At 40.1% G+C, this 15,721-nt stretch overlaps 2 protein-coding genes across 5 annotated transcripts in view; one reads left to right on the top strand and one right to left on the bottom strand.

Moving 5' to 3' along the window:
• Positions 1-1,276, bottom strand: part of Coq6 (ubiquinone biosynthesis protein COQ6, mitochondrial) — a 72,440-nt gene extending 71,164 nt beyond the window's left edge. Inside the window, exons 1-3 of the mRNA XM_023390980.2 lie at positions 1,050-1,276; positions 637-827; positions 83-322 (exon numbers count right to left, since the gene is read on the bottom strand). Of these exons, the coding sequence (XP_023246748.2) occupies positions 83-322; positions 637-827; positions 1,050-1,239 (621 nt within the window). The 5' untranslated portion in view covers positions 1,240-1,276. The remainder of the gene's footprint in view (positions 1-82; positions 323-636; positions 828-1,049) is intronic.
• Positions 1,277-6,862: 5,586 nt separating this feature from the next.
• Positions 6,863-8,144, top strand: Yip1d1 (Yip1 domain-containing 1). Of its 4 annotated transcripts, none has more exons than XM_089594379.1 (2): positions 6,863-7,424; positions 7,512-8,144. In XM_089594379.1, exons 1-2 carry the CDS (start codon positions 7,201-7,203, stop codon positions 8,071-8,073), a joined length of 786 nt encoding a protein of 261 aa, XP_089450505.1. In that variant the 5' UTR covers positions 6,863-7,200; the 3' UTR covers positions 8,074-8,144. The 4 variants fall into 4 exon arrangements, with proteins under 4 accessions (XP_089450505.1, XP_089450507.1, XP_089450506.1 ...); XM_089594381.1 differs by having other exon boundaries at positions 6,863-7,429; positions 7,523-8,144; XM_089594380.1 differs by having other exon boundaries at positions 6,863-7,429; positions 7,520-8,144.
• Positions 8,145-15,721: the final 7,577 nt, after the last annotated feature.

The following is a 15,721-nucleotide window of genomic DNA, read 5'->3' as shown; positions in this document are numbered from 1 at the left end:
ATTATTTACTCAAAAAAAGGCTACTTAATAAAATTGTTTTGTTAAATGTACCAAGAAAAAAATACATAAATGTTGTACTTACCAAAAGTTGAGCTTTGAATTTTTCTCCACTTTTTAAATGAATAACTGAGTCAGAACCAAAGGAATTTGGTAAAGCAACGTCTTCAATTATTGCATCATTGATAACTTTCACAGATTTTTTCTCTGCCAACTGAGTACTGACTGCATGCAAGAGTAAGTCATTTTCAACAATGTAAGCTAATTCATCGGTCAAATAATCTTCATTGAATGTAATCATAGCATCTGAGCAAGCATCCCACACCTACGAAAATGAATTATTACAGATATTGGTAATTTCAAATTTTTTTAATTACACAGCTTATGCATTTCATAGTCAAGTTAACTTTTTTGTCAATTTCATGAATAATAATTTGTACAAATAAGAGTTTATAACTTAAGCGTGAATGATAGTAATACATGAGGTAAATGAATTTTTCAAGTTCAAGTACTTACAGTAATTTAAAAAGTATTAAAAATAATGAGATTACCAAGACATTGAAACTTATGTTGAACAAAAACATTATAAGAGTGTTTTTCTATAAACATACCTGTAAATATTAGTTACTTCATTATTACCTGCATTTTTTTGACTGGAGTGAATCGTACTGCCTGTATGTGTCTCCATGCACCGATACTGGACAGTAATATGCGGGTATGTTTATTTAATGCAACCACTCGATTGGAATACCGCTCCTTAGGTACAAACGTTTGATTCTTTCCTCGTTCAAGTAAGAGTATCTTTTTATCTTGAAGCCGTTTATTGTTGGCTGCAGAAATATCACAAGAACACACAGAGTAATATGAAAATTGTAAAATATAAAGTAAAGTAACGTCAGATTAAAAATTTATTTCTTTAATAAATATAGTAGTCATAACATAGACAACATGAAGTTTAGATAAAAAATAATTTTATTTAAGTTAGACAATTATCTGCCAGCCTTGCACGATTTGTTGCAACAATAATAACTCGACTGAACAAAGATCCTAACCTAGAGCGCAGGCCAAAGTGGTGCCGACCATACCACCACCAGCTATTACAATGTCATACTCATCATCAACGATGCTATGGCAACTTCTGGTCATCTGACTGTACCCGATAAACGGCACATTTTCGTTGCTTTTTGAAATCAACGATAAAACACCGCGAAAAAGTGAGCGAGACCCGACAGGAGCAGTCATTTTTGACAGTTTAAATTTCGGACTGAGATCTAGCTGTCTGCTCTGTGCTTGCAATATTAAGCAGTTTTCACGAATCACGATAGTCCCTAGTCCGTTATTGCAACCAAGAGAGCTAGGGCTAGGGTACGTTTTTTTTTGTCGTCGGTCTGTCCAATTCCTCCAGAAAGTATCCGGATTATCTGGAAGTACAAGTCCCGCTAGATGGCGCTGTACTACTACCACAGTGTACTGTTTTCAAAATAAACAAAACATGTATTATATGTATAAAAAATTACTGTTCTCGTCTACGGTGCTAAGTATTTTGGACGATTGCAAACACAGAGCAAAGTATTTATGTAATCCCGTTTTAAAGTTTTTATAGCGACCATATGATAAAACATGATTCAAATTTAAAATTACGCTTCCTTCTTTAAAAGGCTTTACTCCACCATTAGAATATTTTATTTACTTAAATATTTTTATTGTAGGACACGAAATTTTGGTAAACATTACCAATAATATAATAATAATCTACCAACATTGTGAAAAAGTTTTGTACTTGCCACTCTGTATCACGTGCTCTTAGTATAACTTTGAGATCAGCATTAGCGCCATCTAACGGGACTTACCACCGCTCGTCCGCTCTATTCGTATCCCGCAATCCGCAAGGACCGCAAGATCTTGCTTGAGCGTTGTCTTTTTTGTCTTTGTCTTTGTGGTTGGCCTTTGAGGCACCGACAGTGTCGGTTAGTACACTTTACTAAAAAAAACAATTTAAAAAAATTTCCCTACTGATTGATATTTTGTAATCACAAATGTAGTTTCATCTGTATTTACACTTGTAGAGTCACTTGGAATTTTACTTGGAATTCCACTTGGAATTCCACATAGGATTTTGGATTGGAAACTTCAAGAGTCATTCCAAGTGGCATTTCAAGTGGAATTACAAATGACCACTGAAGATACATTTTTTCCTTTTTTAAAATAGTTAAAATTAAAATTTCAAGCAGTATAATCACTGTTGGGTGAGAAGGATATGATTTTGCATTTTTATCACTAGGACCTGTATATAGCTACAGATCCTAGTGAGAAAAATGCTAAAGCTGAATAGGAGGAGGAAGGAGGCCAGTGGTTCTCCCCAAATGTGACTGGCAAACTTGTGGGAAATTCAAATTGGCAATGTGGTGCAAGACGCAAATACCCAGATAACTCGACACAATTACATGCACAATAACTTAATTAACTAATCCCAAGCCATTTAACCCAATAACCCAATGGGCCAATAAGCAGCCTCATGAGTTTGAATAAATAATAAAATTTATTAGTTAACAAAGCAAGCACCAATCCCCACACAACCAGGGGAGCTTACTGGTTGCTTTAATTATTTGTGATTAAAAGAATAATACTGCAAGCGCCTATCCCAACACAACCAGGGGAGCTTACTGGTTGCTTTAATTATTTATGATTAATAAATTAATACCGCAAGCGCCTATCTCCATACAACCAGGGGAGCTTACTGGTTTCTTTAATTATTTATGATTAATAAAATAATATCGCAAGCACCTATCCCCAAACAAGAAGGGGCACTGACTGGTTGCTTTAATTATTTATGACTAATAAAATAATACCGCAAGCGCCTATCCCCACACAACCAGGGGAGCTTACTGGTTGCTTTAATTATTTATGATTAATAGAATAATACTGCAAGCGCCTATCCCCACACAACCGGGGTGGCTTTATACTGGTCGCTTACTAAAATTACTATAAATAAAATAATAATGCAAGCGCCTATCCCCACACAACCGGGGGAGCTTACTGGTCGCTTACTTAATTAACTATCAATAAAATTATGATGCAAGCGCCTATTCCCACATGACCCGGGGCACCTACTGGTTGCTTTGATTATTTGCAATGAATAGAATAATGTGAACGCTAATCCCCACATGACCCGAGAGGCTTGCATTATTCAATTGATTTTAAATATTTATAGTAACCAGTAACCACCCCTGGTTGTGTGGGGATAGTCACTTGCATTATTATTTTATTATTGCATTATTATAGTAATTTAAGTAAGCGACCAGTAAGTGCCCCTTCTTGTGTGGGGGTAGGCGCTTGCGGTATTATTTTATTAATCATAAATAATTAAAGCAACCAGTAAGCTCCCCTGGTTGTGTGGGGATAGGCGCTTGCGGTATTATTTTATTAATCATAAATAATTAAAGCAACCAGTCAGTGCCCCTTCTTGTTTGGGGATAGGTGCTCGCGATATTATTTTATTAATCATAAATAATTAAAGAAACCAGTAAGCTCCCCTGGTTGTATGGAGATAGGCGCTTGTGGTATTAATTTATTAATCATAAATAATTAAAGCAACCAGTAAGCTCCCCTGGTTGTGTGGGGATAGGCGCTTGCAGTATTATTCTATTAATCACAAATAATTAAAGCAACCAGTAAGCTCCCCTGGTTGTGTGGGGATTGGTGCTTGCTTTGTTAACTAATAAATTTTATTATTTATTCAACTCATGAGGCTGCTTATTGGCCCATTGGGTTATTGGGTTAAATGGCTTGGGATTAGTTAATTAAGTTATTGTGCATGTAATTGTGTCGAGTTATCTGGGTATTTGCGTCTTGCACCACATTGCCAATTTGAATTTCCCACAAGTTTGCCAGTCACATTTGGGGAGAACCACTGGCCTTCTCCCCCCTCCTATTCAGCTTTTGCATTTTTCTTTCTAGGATATGTAGTAGCTGTATATAGGTCCTAGTGATAAAAATGCAAAATCATATCCTCCTTATCCAACACTGAGTATAATGGCCAAGTTAGGTGTTATCATCCATATAGTAACACCAAATCAGATGGGTTCAAGTATTTGTTCTCAGATTTCGAAAAATTAAATTTTTTTATTTTTCGTTCAAATTTTCTTGAAATGACTTGAGCCCCTCTGCTTTGGTGTTACTATATGGATGATAACCTTAACCGGGGCCATTAAACCGCTTGAAATTTCAATTTCAACTATTTTAAAAAAGGAAAAAATGTACCTTTAGTGGTCACATGTTATTCCACTGGGAATGCCACTTAGAATGACACTTGGAGTTTTCAATCCAAAATCCCATGTGGAATTCCAAGTAGAATTCCAATTGATTTTACAAGTGTAAATACAGATGGAATTACATATGTGATTACAAAATATTAATCAGAAGGGTTAATAATTGATATGGAATGCATTACATCGAATGTTAGCCTCTGAAACGCCACGCCCTCATTGGCTGCTGTCATGACGCAGCCTTTCTGTTCTCCTCCATGTGCACCATGGATATTTTTCCCTGTGGGAGCGGAATGCAGAATGCGTAGCTTATTAAAAGCGTTGGGGACTGGGGTACTCTTTTATCCTTCATCTGTGACGACCCCAAGTAGAAATTGAAAGTGTGCGAAAACTGGGCCCAAGCTTGGCTGCCATGCCACCCACCTTGGCCGCAACTTGGCACCTGACTTGGTCTCCAGTGTGTTTGTAATGAGGGCCCTACAATCCAACAGATGGCATACTGTAGCTAAGAGTGTGGGGACCCTCATCCGAACCAGGGTTGTAAAGATACCATGAGTATCAGCTAAGGCGCCTTCAGCGTTGGGTTAGGCGGATTCAATATCGGAACTTTTTCCCTAGATCGTATATATAGCTATACGATCTAGGGAGAATGTTCCGTCGAGCAGACAACTCAGCAGTGAAGGGGCATTGCCAAAGACACGCGAAAATTCAAAATTGTAATATTAATAACACAAGTGCCTATCACCCAATGACCCGGGGCACTTACTGGCCACTCTTTTAAATAAATAATTATTAAAATAACACAAGCGCCTATCACCCAATGACCCGGGGCACTTACTGGCCATTTTGTTAAATAAATAATAATTAAAATAACACAAGCGCTTATCACTCAGTGACTTCGAGCGCTTACTGGCAACTCTGTTAAATAAATAATTTTTAATAACACAAGCGCCTATCACCCAATGACCCGGGGCGCTTACTGGCCACTCTTTTAAATAAATAATTATTAAAATAACACAAGCGCCTATCACCTCATGACCCGAGGCGCTAACTGGCCACTCTTTTAAATAAATAATTATTAATAACACAAGCGCCTATCACCCAATGACCCGGGGCGCTTACTGGCCACTCTTTTAAATAAATAATTATTAAAATAACACAAGCGCCTATCACCGTATAACCTGGGGCGCTAATTGCAAATCTAGTAAATAAATAATTATCAATAAATATGTCAAGCACCTTTTTCCTGATGATCCAGGACACTTATTTGCAACACTATTAAATAATAAAAAGTTGATCGATAACATATGTAAACATATCACAATTTTGATTGCCTATCTAGTACGACAAAGATCTTTTTAAATGGCGCTCTTATAATTTCTTGATAATTTATTATTCAATAGTAGCCAGTAAGCGCCCTGGGTCATAAGGTGATAGGCGCTTGTGTTATTAATAATTATTTATTTAAAAGAGTGGCCAGTAAGCGCCCCATGTCATTAGGTGATAGGCGCTTGTGTTATTTTAATAATTAATTATTTAAAAGAGTGGCCAGTAAGCGCCCCGGGTCATTGGGTGATAGGCGCTTGTGTTATTAAAAATTATTTATTTAACAGAGTTGCCAGTAAGCGCTCGAAGTCACTGAGTGATAAGCGCTTGTGTTATTTTAATAATTATTTATTTAAAAGAGTGGCCAGTAAGTGCCCCGGGTCATTGGGTGATAGGCGCTTGTGTTATTAATAATTATTTATTTAAAAGAGTGGCCAGTAAGCGCCCCGTGTCATTAGGTGATAGGCGCTTGTGTTATTTTAATAATTAATTATTTAAAAGAGTGGCCAGTAAGTGCCCCGTGTCATGAGGTGATAGGCGCTTGTGTTATTTATTAATAATTATTTATTTAACAGAGTTGTCAGTAAGCGCCCCGGGTCATGAGGTGATAGGCGCTTGTGTTATTTTAATTATTATTTATTTTAAAGAGTGGCCAGTAAGCGCCCCGGGTCATGAGGTGATAGGCGCTTGTGTTATTTTAATAATTATTTATTTAAAAGAGTGGCCAGTAAGCGCCCCGGGTCATTAGGTGATAGGCGCTTGTGTTATTTTAATAATTAATTATTTAAAAAAGTGACCAGTAAGCGCCCCGTGTCATGAGGTGATAGGCGCTTGTGTTATTTTAATAATTATTTATTTAAAAGAGTGGCCAGTAAGTGCCCCGGGTCATTGGGTGATAGGCACTTGTGTTATTAATATTACAATTTTGAATTTTCGCGTGTCTTTGGCAATGCCCCTTCACTGCTGAATTGTCTGCTCAACGGAACATTCTCCCTAGATCGTATAGCTTTATATACGATCTAGGGAAAAAGTTCCGATATTGAATCCGCCTAACCATAGAGGTATAAGAATAGAGGGGAAAAGCGCTATACTAACCCATTAGCGGCAGCGACAGCATAACTAAGTGAAACGGGGCATCAATCTCATGTATGACTCGACCAATAACACAACTGCCAGACAAAGACAGATGCCCCGTTACGTAGCGAATTCTGCTGTCGCATATCACGTCCCCTTTTCTCCTCTATTCTTATACCTCTATGCGCCTAACCCAACACTGGGCGCGTTTCATCCCGTTTAAACGGCGCTGTTTGGGCTGTCTGCTGGCAAGGTGTTTCAGTTCGTTTAATACCGTTGCAGCGCCCTGTTTACGTTGTTAGCCTTCATGCAGTTTTAGACTCCGAATTCTCTAACCGCTCCGACTGCCCGAACCGCCATAAGTGAATGAATTTTGTGTTACCATATTGTTGTTAATATATTATTATATAGTGAATGTACAAACAGCTAAGCTCTGTTGACGTAAGCTCGGTGCTGTGGTTGCAGGATACAAAGTTTCTTTTAATCCAACTATTAAGTTTCCGCTAAGTCATTTGAGTTACTAACGTTGAAAACAAATATGTCAGATTATTCAAACCAAGATAATTTTTGGACACCACCTCCGCAGAATGTGCAATACAATTTCGATAACACATCGTTTGGTCAACCTAACCAACAGTTCGAATTTGCAAATTATACCGACTCTCAAGCAAACGATTATGAATCCTATCCACCGCAAGATTTTTATAATCCCAATCAGAGCCCATACACTGGTGAACTTTACACTCCGGATAATTACAACAACCAAAGTACTGAGTAATTTTACGATTGATAATCACTTATCTAAGTTTAAACAACTATTCATTCAATTTTTCTACTGCATTTTCATACAGGAACAGCAGCTTTCACAGATGAAGAAGATGAGCCACCTCTACTGGAGGAGCTTGGCATAGATCCAGACAGAATTTTACAAAAAACATTAGCCGTTTTAAATCCGTTTCACCGTCATGGCCAAACAGATGATGCAAACTATCTTTTGCAAGATTCAGATCTAGCAGGACCCCTGGCATTTTGTTTGACACTTGCTGCGTTCTTACTTTTGGCTGGATCAAAAGCACACTTTGGATACGTATACGGGCTAGCTGCAACTTCTTGTATACTGATGTACATTTTACATTCCCTTATGACTAGTAGTGGGAATGTTACATTAGTATCAGTGGCGTCTGTGCTTGGCTACTGCATACTACCAGTAGTTGCCTTAGCAGGATTAGGCATTTTTACAAGCTTGCAAAACACAGGTGGTATGCTTCTTTCTGGCTTTGCTGTTTTGTGGGCAACCACATCTGCTTCTCGACTGTTTTGTGCTATGTCTGGTGAAGAAAAACAAAGACTTTTAATAGCCTATCCTTGTCTTCTATTGTACGGAGTATTCACGTTAATTGTTATTTTTTGATTGAACTCCTTTATAATTGTAATTCTTGAAATAAATTGTACTGAGGAAAAATAAACAGAGGTAAAATTATAGTTACGTTATTAATAATATTTTTAAAGTAGTTTTTTTGTGGTATAATTATGTATACAATCTGGCTTTGTATTTAGAATAAGATGTAGCTGAAAATAAAATATGCTGTTAAAATAGATGCATTTAGTAATATTTACATATTACGACCTCCCTTTCTGTGAGTCTGACCCTGACTATACAGTGTTATTAGAATCGGCTAAGAATTTTGTTTTTCTTTACTAGGGAAAAGTGGTTTTCATTAAATTTTATGTAATCTTGTCGAATAATCTACTTATCCCTGCAATAATTACATTGATTCTGTCCAATTATAACTTTATTAATATTTTGATTTGATAAAAGTAGAGTATACTAATTTCTTTTATTTGTTCTGTCACTCTATATTATTAAAAGAAAATTTTTTAACACCTCTTTGTCTGCCAAGACAGAATTCTTAGCCTCTTTATATGACTTACTTTTGTGGCCGATTTTAGCTCAAAGTAAAAATCTTTCAGTATGAATTTCGATTATTAATTTACAATAAACAACAAGATAATAAATTATCTTATGAAGTAGCCTTTCAATTTTTAAATAAACTCAAAGAATCTAAGGACTCGCGATCACCTGTGGAGGGGCAGGTATATCAAATAAATATCACTAATTCTCTCTTTCGTGCAATTATTCACTTTTATTTTATAAGGAAATTGTATTTCAATCACTATATAGTTCACTAATATTAATCAAACAATAACCTCAATTTTAAATTGATAATCTAGATTCTTTTATTTTAAAACAACGTATTGTAGTCACGGTGGAACATTGTGAATCTCAAGCTTAAATTATATTATAGTTTTAATTTTTATTTTATGTATCTATCAATAAAGACATTTAACGGGTCAGGGTCAACGTGCACAAAACTAGACTAGTAATTTTTTGCCGGAAGGTTACTCATAGAGATATTCTATAATATCTCTATGAGGTTACTACCAACTACCAACCAGTCTGATCGTCTGATGAGAGACAAGGTACATATAGATTTATAGATAGGAATCAGTCAATAAAACGTAACCGTACCTCTCTCTCTCTCTTGAACTAATAGATGGTGCTAGATGTACTAACCACAGGTAAATGCGTCCGCTGTATGATTCCTTGTGCACGATGTTGAAGCTGCGTCCGCAATGGGACTCGCCGTACTTTTATTTTATTTTTAAAGCTGTGTCCGCAGATCAATATGTGGCGGCTCGGCCCAGCGCGCCAACGACATGCCAACGTCGTAAGCAGACGCTGATGCCGAGAGAGGATTTCGACTAGCGCAGTCGGCCTCTTTCTCTCTCACACGCGCTAAGGAACGGGAAGGGCGCCGCGCTTGATCACCGTGGTGCTGTGACCGTCCTGCTCGCTCGCACACGCCAGGGCTTTACCACCACAGCTGAGGCGGGAGAAGAGAGGCCGGAGGAGAAGTCGGAAACTCGGTAACAAAAGGAAGGTCTGTCTGAGCACGGGACGCCGCCTAGCTTGACGCAGAGATGAGTAGAGAGATTGCTAACGCCAATGCTACGGCGTGAGACAACTTTTTTCCACTGATCGGGGCGACCCGCCGCGGCCAGCCGTCGAACCAAGGCGCACATTTTTCGAGAGTGCGAGACTCGTATCGAAGAGCGTGCGCCTACAAGAAGAGAAGTGGATTCGCGTGGAAATGAGCATATAGGCGCACATTTTGGCGACACGTAGAAGGGGTATACCGAATGTGTGCCTACGAGGAGAGGAGTGGAAATGTTGACTATAGCTATATATCTGAACGCACAGCCAAAGCAAGCGACGACACTAGTTTTTCTCTTTTGACTGCAACCGAGTATATGCTATATATATTTAACTGACTCTTGCTCTCTCGCTCTTGCTTGAATGTTATCTATCAATCTTACATTCGATTAATCGTGAAACTAAATGCTCATAATTATATGCACAGAATTTGATATCAAAACATTTTTTTTTTTCCGTACGTTAATACTTAATTCGAAATCTAGTATTATTTTGAAAAAATGTTCAGCTAATTTTTTTAAGGATGACAGTTCAGCTATAATCACTGGTTAATTATTTTTTCTTATCACAATTGTTATGAACTGTAGGACAAGCCCCGGAGGTTATCGATGAACATATGTGACTTTAAGATCTCATACCCTCGAAGTCTCGATAGCTAAGGTAGTAAGGGCTTATGCCACTACTGTTCTCGTTTTGCTATCTGAGGATCGATTCCAACTGTCTGCAAATTTTTTTTTTTAACGTGATTCATCATTCTAGTTTATTTTCTTTTTATTTATGTTTTATTTATGTTTTATAAATAATATTAACAAACCCTTTTTTCCCTATACATCGAAATACATTTTTTTAATACAAATTATATTAAATAATTTCATAAGCTGATACTTATCGTTAGCATGGCCATTTCAGAATTTCATATAAATTCTTATAAATTATCGAAAATTATGTTCAAGGTTAAACTTTTACTTTTTTGAAATTCATAATGTAAGTGACAAGTGGTTGTAACTACCAGGTAAAAATTTTAAGTAACGTAACAGTTAACTTGATAAATAAGATCTGTTTTTCATTACTGTTCAGATTTTTGTTGCATAATTTTCAAAGGTATTAGGTTTTGATATTCACATACGCTAATTAAAAGTTTGGTCTAGAACCAACATTATGTAATTGACATTGAAATTACATATTTAATCAATACAATAAGTATAGCTGCTATACCTAAAATTTTTTTACAACAAAAGACGGAAAATAAATGTTTAGGGAGTTTTATGTAAGTTTTCTTGTGCCTTCGAAGATTATGATTATTGTATAGATAGATAAAAATATCAATCAGAACAGCTTAATCATTTCTTGGAAAAAAAAAATTAAAATTAATGAAAATTATGTATAAGGATTTTTTGTCTCTTACTTTGAATGTTAATAATTTCTTGGAGTTTTAAATGTAAGAATTATACTCATATTCTAAGAAATTATTTTATTATTGTGAAATTCCGAAATGGCCATGCTAACGATAAGTATCAGCTTATGAAATTATTTAATATAATTAGTATTAAAAAAATGTATTTCGATGTATAGGAAAAAAAGGGTTTGTTAATATTATTTATAAAACATAAATAAAACATAAATAAAAAGAAAATAAACTAGAATGATGAATCACGTTAAAAAAAAAATTTGCCGACAGTTGGAATCGATCCTCAGATAGCAAAACGAGAACAGTAGTGGCATAAGCCCTTACTACCTTAGCTATCGAGACTTCGAGGGTAGGAGATCTTAAAGTCACATATGTTCATCGATAACCTTCGGGGCTTGTCCTACAGTTCATAACAATTGTGATGAGAAAAAATAATTAACCAGTGATTATAGCTGAACTGTCATCCTTAAAAAAATTAGCTGAACATTTTTTCAAAATAATACTAGATTTCGAATTAAGTATTAACGTACGGAAAAAAAAAATGTTTTGATATCAAATTCTGTGCATATAATTATGAGCATTTAGTTTCACGATTAATCGAATGTAAGATTAATAGATAACATTCAAGCAAGAGCGAGAGAGCAAGAGTCAGTTAAATATATATAGCATATACTCGGTTGCAGTCAAAAGAGAAAAACTAGTGTCGTCGCTTGCTTTGGCTGTGCGTTTAGATATATAGCTATAGTCAACATTTCCACTCCTCTCCTCGTAGGCACACATTCGGTATACCCCTTCTACGTGTCGCCAAAATGTGCGCCTATATGCTCATTTCCACGCGAATCCACTTCTCTTCTTGTAGGCGCACGCTCTTCGATACGAGTCTCGCACTCTCGAAAAATGTGCGCCTTGGTTCGACGGCTGGCCGCGGCGGGTCGCCCCGATCAGTGGAAAAAAGTTGTCTCACGCCGTAGCATTGGCGTTAGCAATCTCTCTACTCATCTCTGCTTGACGGCCTGTGCGTGTTCTCTGGCCAAGAGTGCGTACCCAAGAAGAATCTAGTTCCTTTATATACATAAACACCTTTTTAAGCAATTACTTTTTATATCTAAATTAAGTCAAAATAAAGTTTACGTAAAGCTCAACGTTGTGGCATTAAAGATACTTTAAGTTACTTGTGTGTTCCCCCTTTTTTTTACATGATCCTTCGCCCACGTGCTCGCGCAAAAGCTCTCTTTTGCGAGGCCCGTACAATGACCTCCAAAGTGGTGACCCCGATCAGTGAACAGTGAAGCACCATACGAACCCGAACACTGACTTTTTCCCTTGTGTATGTGTGTGACCTTAGTCTCCTCGAGCGCCAAGGTGCCCTAGAGTGCGAGACAGTGCGTAGCGTGGCGAACAACATAACCTAAAAATAAAAACTGAATTTCTCTCTTCCGTGCGTGGGTGTTTGCCCAGCCTATGCCAGTAGAAATCCGCAGTTTAGGGCTGGGGCATTCACGCGGCCGTGGGTCTTCTCAACCTGGGAACGAGCGGCGGCTCACAGCCGAAGCAAACAACCAGTCCGTGGTGGCATTGCCTTTCCAGGTTTCTCCTGCGCGCCCAAGGCCAAGGCTGCCGACCAACATTACAGTGCGGCACCCCGACACTTATTGGGACGAGGAAAACCTTGCCGGATTTGACCTGCTGCCGTTTCCTCTGGCACCCGGAGGGCCCCTCTACGGTTTTGAAACCCAGGCCGTTCCGTACAACGTCGGCACGCCGTGGGAGGTTCCAGAAAGCAACACGCACGAGGGGGAGGAGGCCGAAAATACCGCGCCCCCCCCCCGCATATACAAGGTAATCCGATAATTTCCGATCCAACAGACTCACAAAACGAAGCTGAGATGAGCAACAAGCTCAGCATGCTGCCGTTCTGGCGCGACCAGCCACACATCTGGTTTATTCAAATAGAAGGCATTTTCGCTGCCAACGGCGTAACAGACGACGCCCAAAAGTTCTACCAGGTGCTGGGCGTGTTGGACAACCAGACGGTGAGCGAGGTGTCTGACCTGTTGGAGCACCCACCAGATACAGATAAATACAATGCATTAAAAGAGCAGATACTTAAACGTACCACGGACTCCGATGAGACAAAGCTTCATAATCTACTCACAAACTTACAGCTAGGGGATATGAAGCCCTCACAGCTCTGGTACAAGATGAAGTCCCTTGCAGGCTCTCGCATGCAGGACGACACTCTGCTAGTCAAATGGAAATCCTTGCTCCCAATAAACGCTCAAAATCTCTTAAAGATTTTTAGGTCCGATAACACAGAAGAGCTTCTTACAGCGGCTGATGAAATCGTGGCTAACAGCATCGGAGGCGTCATGGCAGTAAGCAGATCACCCCCCGAGAGCGGGCTGGTCGAACGCCTAAGAGCGGTGGAAGCTGCTCTATCCCAGCTGGCCCTCAAAGTCCGCCCAAGCAACATCCAACAGGCTGGATGCCAAGGTCGCAGCCGCTCTCGCACCCGTTTACAGTCCAACAACCGCAGGCGCAGCCGATCAGCCGCGCCAAACCGGGATTGGCGTTGGTACCACAGAAGGTTTAAAGCCAAGGCGCGCAACTGCGAGTTGCCTTGCACGTACTCGGACAACTCAGGGCAGCAGGGAAACCAGTAGGCTCCCCTCCGCCGCAGATGTCGGAGGCAGGGTCTCATCAGGATAAACGTCTGCAAATCCGCGACAGGCGCAGCAACGTCACATTCCTCGTGGACACCGGCTCTGTGGTTTCTCTCCTGCCACTGCATACGGTCAAAGAGCCCCCCCCCCCACAACAGAGTCTCGTGCTACACGCCGCAAACACAACAACAATCAACACCTTTGGCCATAAACAGTTCTCGCTCAATCTTGGCATGAGGCGAGACTACATCTGCGACACCATCATCGCTGATGTGCCGTACGCCATTCTGGGTGCTGATTTCTTGCTGAGGTATGGTCTTTTGGTGGATCTAAAGAATGGCCGCCTCATGGACCCAACAACTGGGCTGACGACTGATGGCACGCTTGCACCGGCTCAGCTACACTCCGTGTCGACCATTGCACCCGTGCTACCAACCAACGACAGCGAGTTGGCACGTGAGTATGACGCTCTGTTCAAGGAATTCGCCGACGTCTTCAGTCCCAACACCAGCCCAATCCAGGTTCCCGGCTTGCCAATTAAGCACACCATCTCTACCACCGGGCCACCCGTATTTGAGGGCCCTCGCAGGTTGATCGGCGACAAGCTGGTTGCGGCCAGGAAAGATTTGCCGAGCTGCTGGACAAGGGAATAGTTCAGCCTTCTTCGGGCCAATGGGCCAGCCCCCTGCACATGGTCCCAAAGAAGGATGGCACGTGGCGTTTTACCGGCGACTATCGCCGCCTGAACGCCATCACCATCCCGGACCGATACCCGCTGCCAGTGATCGAAGACTTGCTGCGGGAGAGCGAAGGCGAAATTTTTTTGACGATAGACTTGCGCAAGGCCTTTTATCAAATTCCGATAGCCAAGTAAGATGTGGAGAAAACAGCAGTAACCACACCCTTCGGCCTGTTTGAATTTTTAGGTACTTCTCTCGGCCTCAGGAATGCCGCACAATCGATGCAGAGAACAATCGACCATGTCCTGCGGAAGCTGCCGTTTGCCAAGAAGTACATCGATGACATACTCATTGTATCCAAGGACCACAAGCAACATCTGGACTATCTGCGTCAGCTGTTGAGGACTCTGCAGGAGGCTAAACTACACATCAACCCAGATAAATGTTCCATAGGACAGCCGCAGGTAGTTTACCTCGGTTACAAGGTTTCGAAGGAGGGTTTTCAGCCTCCGGCTGCCAAAGTGGAGGCCGTTCAGGCCTTTCCCAAGCCCGACACTACATCCGAGCTGCGACGTTTCCTCGGCGTCATCAATTACTACAGGCGTTGCACGCCTCATGCTGCCGAGTTACAAGCGCCACTCCACGACCTACTCAAGGGTCTTCCTAAGAAGGCCAAGCTGTCGTGGACACGTGAAGCAGATGTAGCCTTTCAAAAATGCAAGGACGGCATACCAAATGCCGCGTGCACGACTTTCTACCTTCCCAAAGCGCCGCTGGCGCTCAGAACAGACGCGTCAGATGCCGCAATTGGGGCGGCACTAGAGCAGCAACAGCGAAACGGCATCTGGCGTCCTCTAGGTTTTTTTCTCAGAAGCTGACCGACACCCAACGCCGATACAGCACGTACGACAGGGAACTGTTGGCGATTTACGAAGCTGTCAAGTACTTTGAGAGGATCCTAGAGGGACGCCACTTTACCATCTACACAGACCATACGCAACAACGCTCCGATACAGCGCTCGGAGACAAAATATTTTTTCCGAGGATGCAAGGTTTAAGTTGGTAGCACCTTGCATCTCCGATTCCAGTTCCCAAGTCCAAACCGCTCCCGTTCTAAAGCGCGAGAATTTGAATTACAATTTATAGACACTTGAAAAAAAAAAAAATGTATAATCATAGGGAAGCCAGTGCAAATTGCATTAGAGAGCAGTAATGTATAATTTATAAATATATTTGTATTATTACTAATACATAACCTAATATTTGATTTCAATGAGGCTCTTTTACCGTCAAGCTTGAATCAGATGAAATCA

This window comes from Copidosoma floridanum, unplaced genomic scaffold, assembly GCF_036245765.1.
Source record: "Copidosoma floridanum isolate Cflo_tuat_1 unplaced genomic scaffold, Cflo_Japanese_pri ptg000021l, whole genome shotgun sequence".
Taxonomy (NCBI): domain Eukaryota; kingdom Metazoa; phylum Arthropoda; class Insecta; order Hymenoptera; family Encyrtidae; genus Copidosoma; species Copidosoma floridanum.
This window is presented reverse-complemented; position numbering and strand designations above follow the sequence as displayed.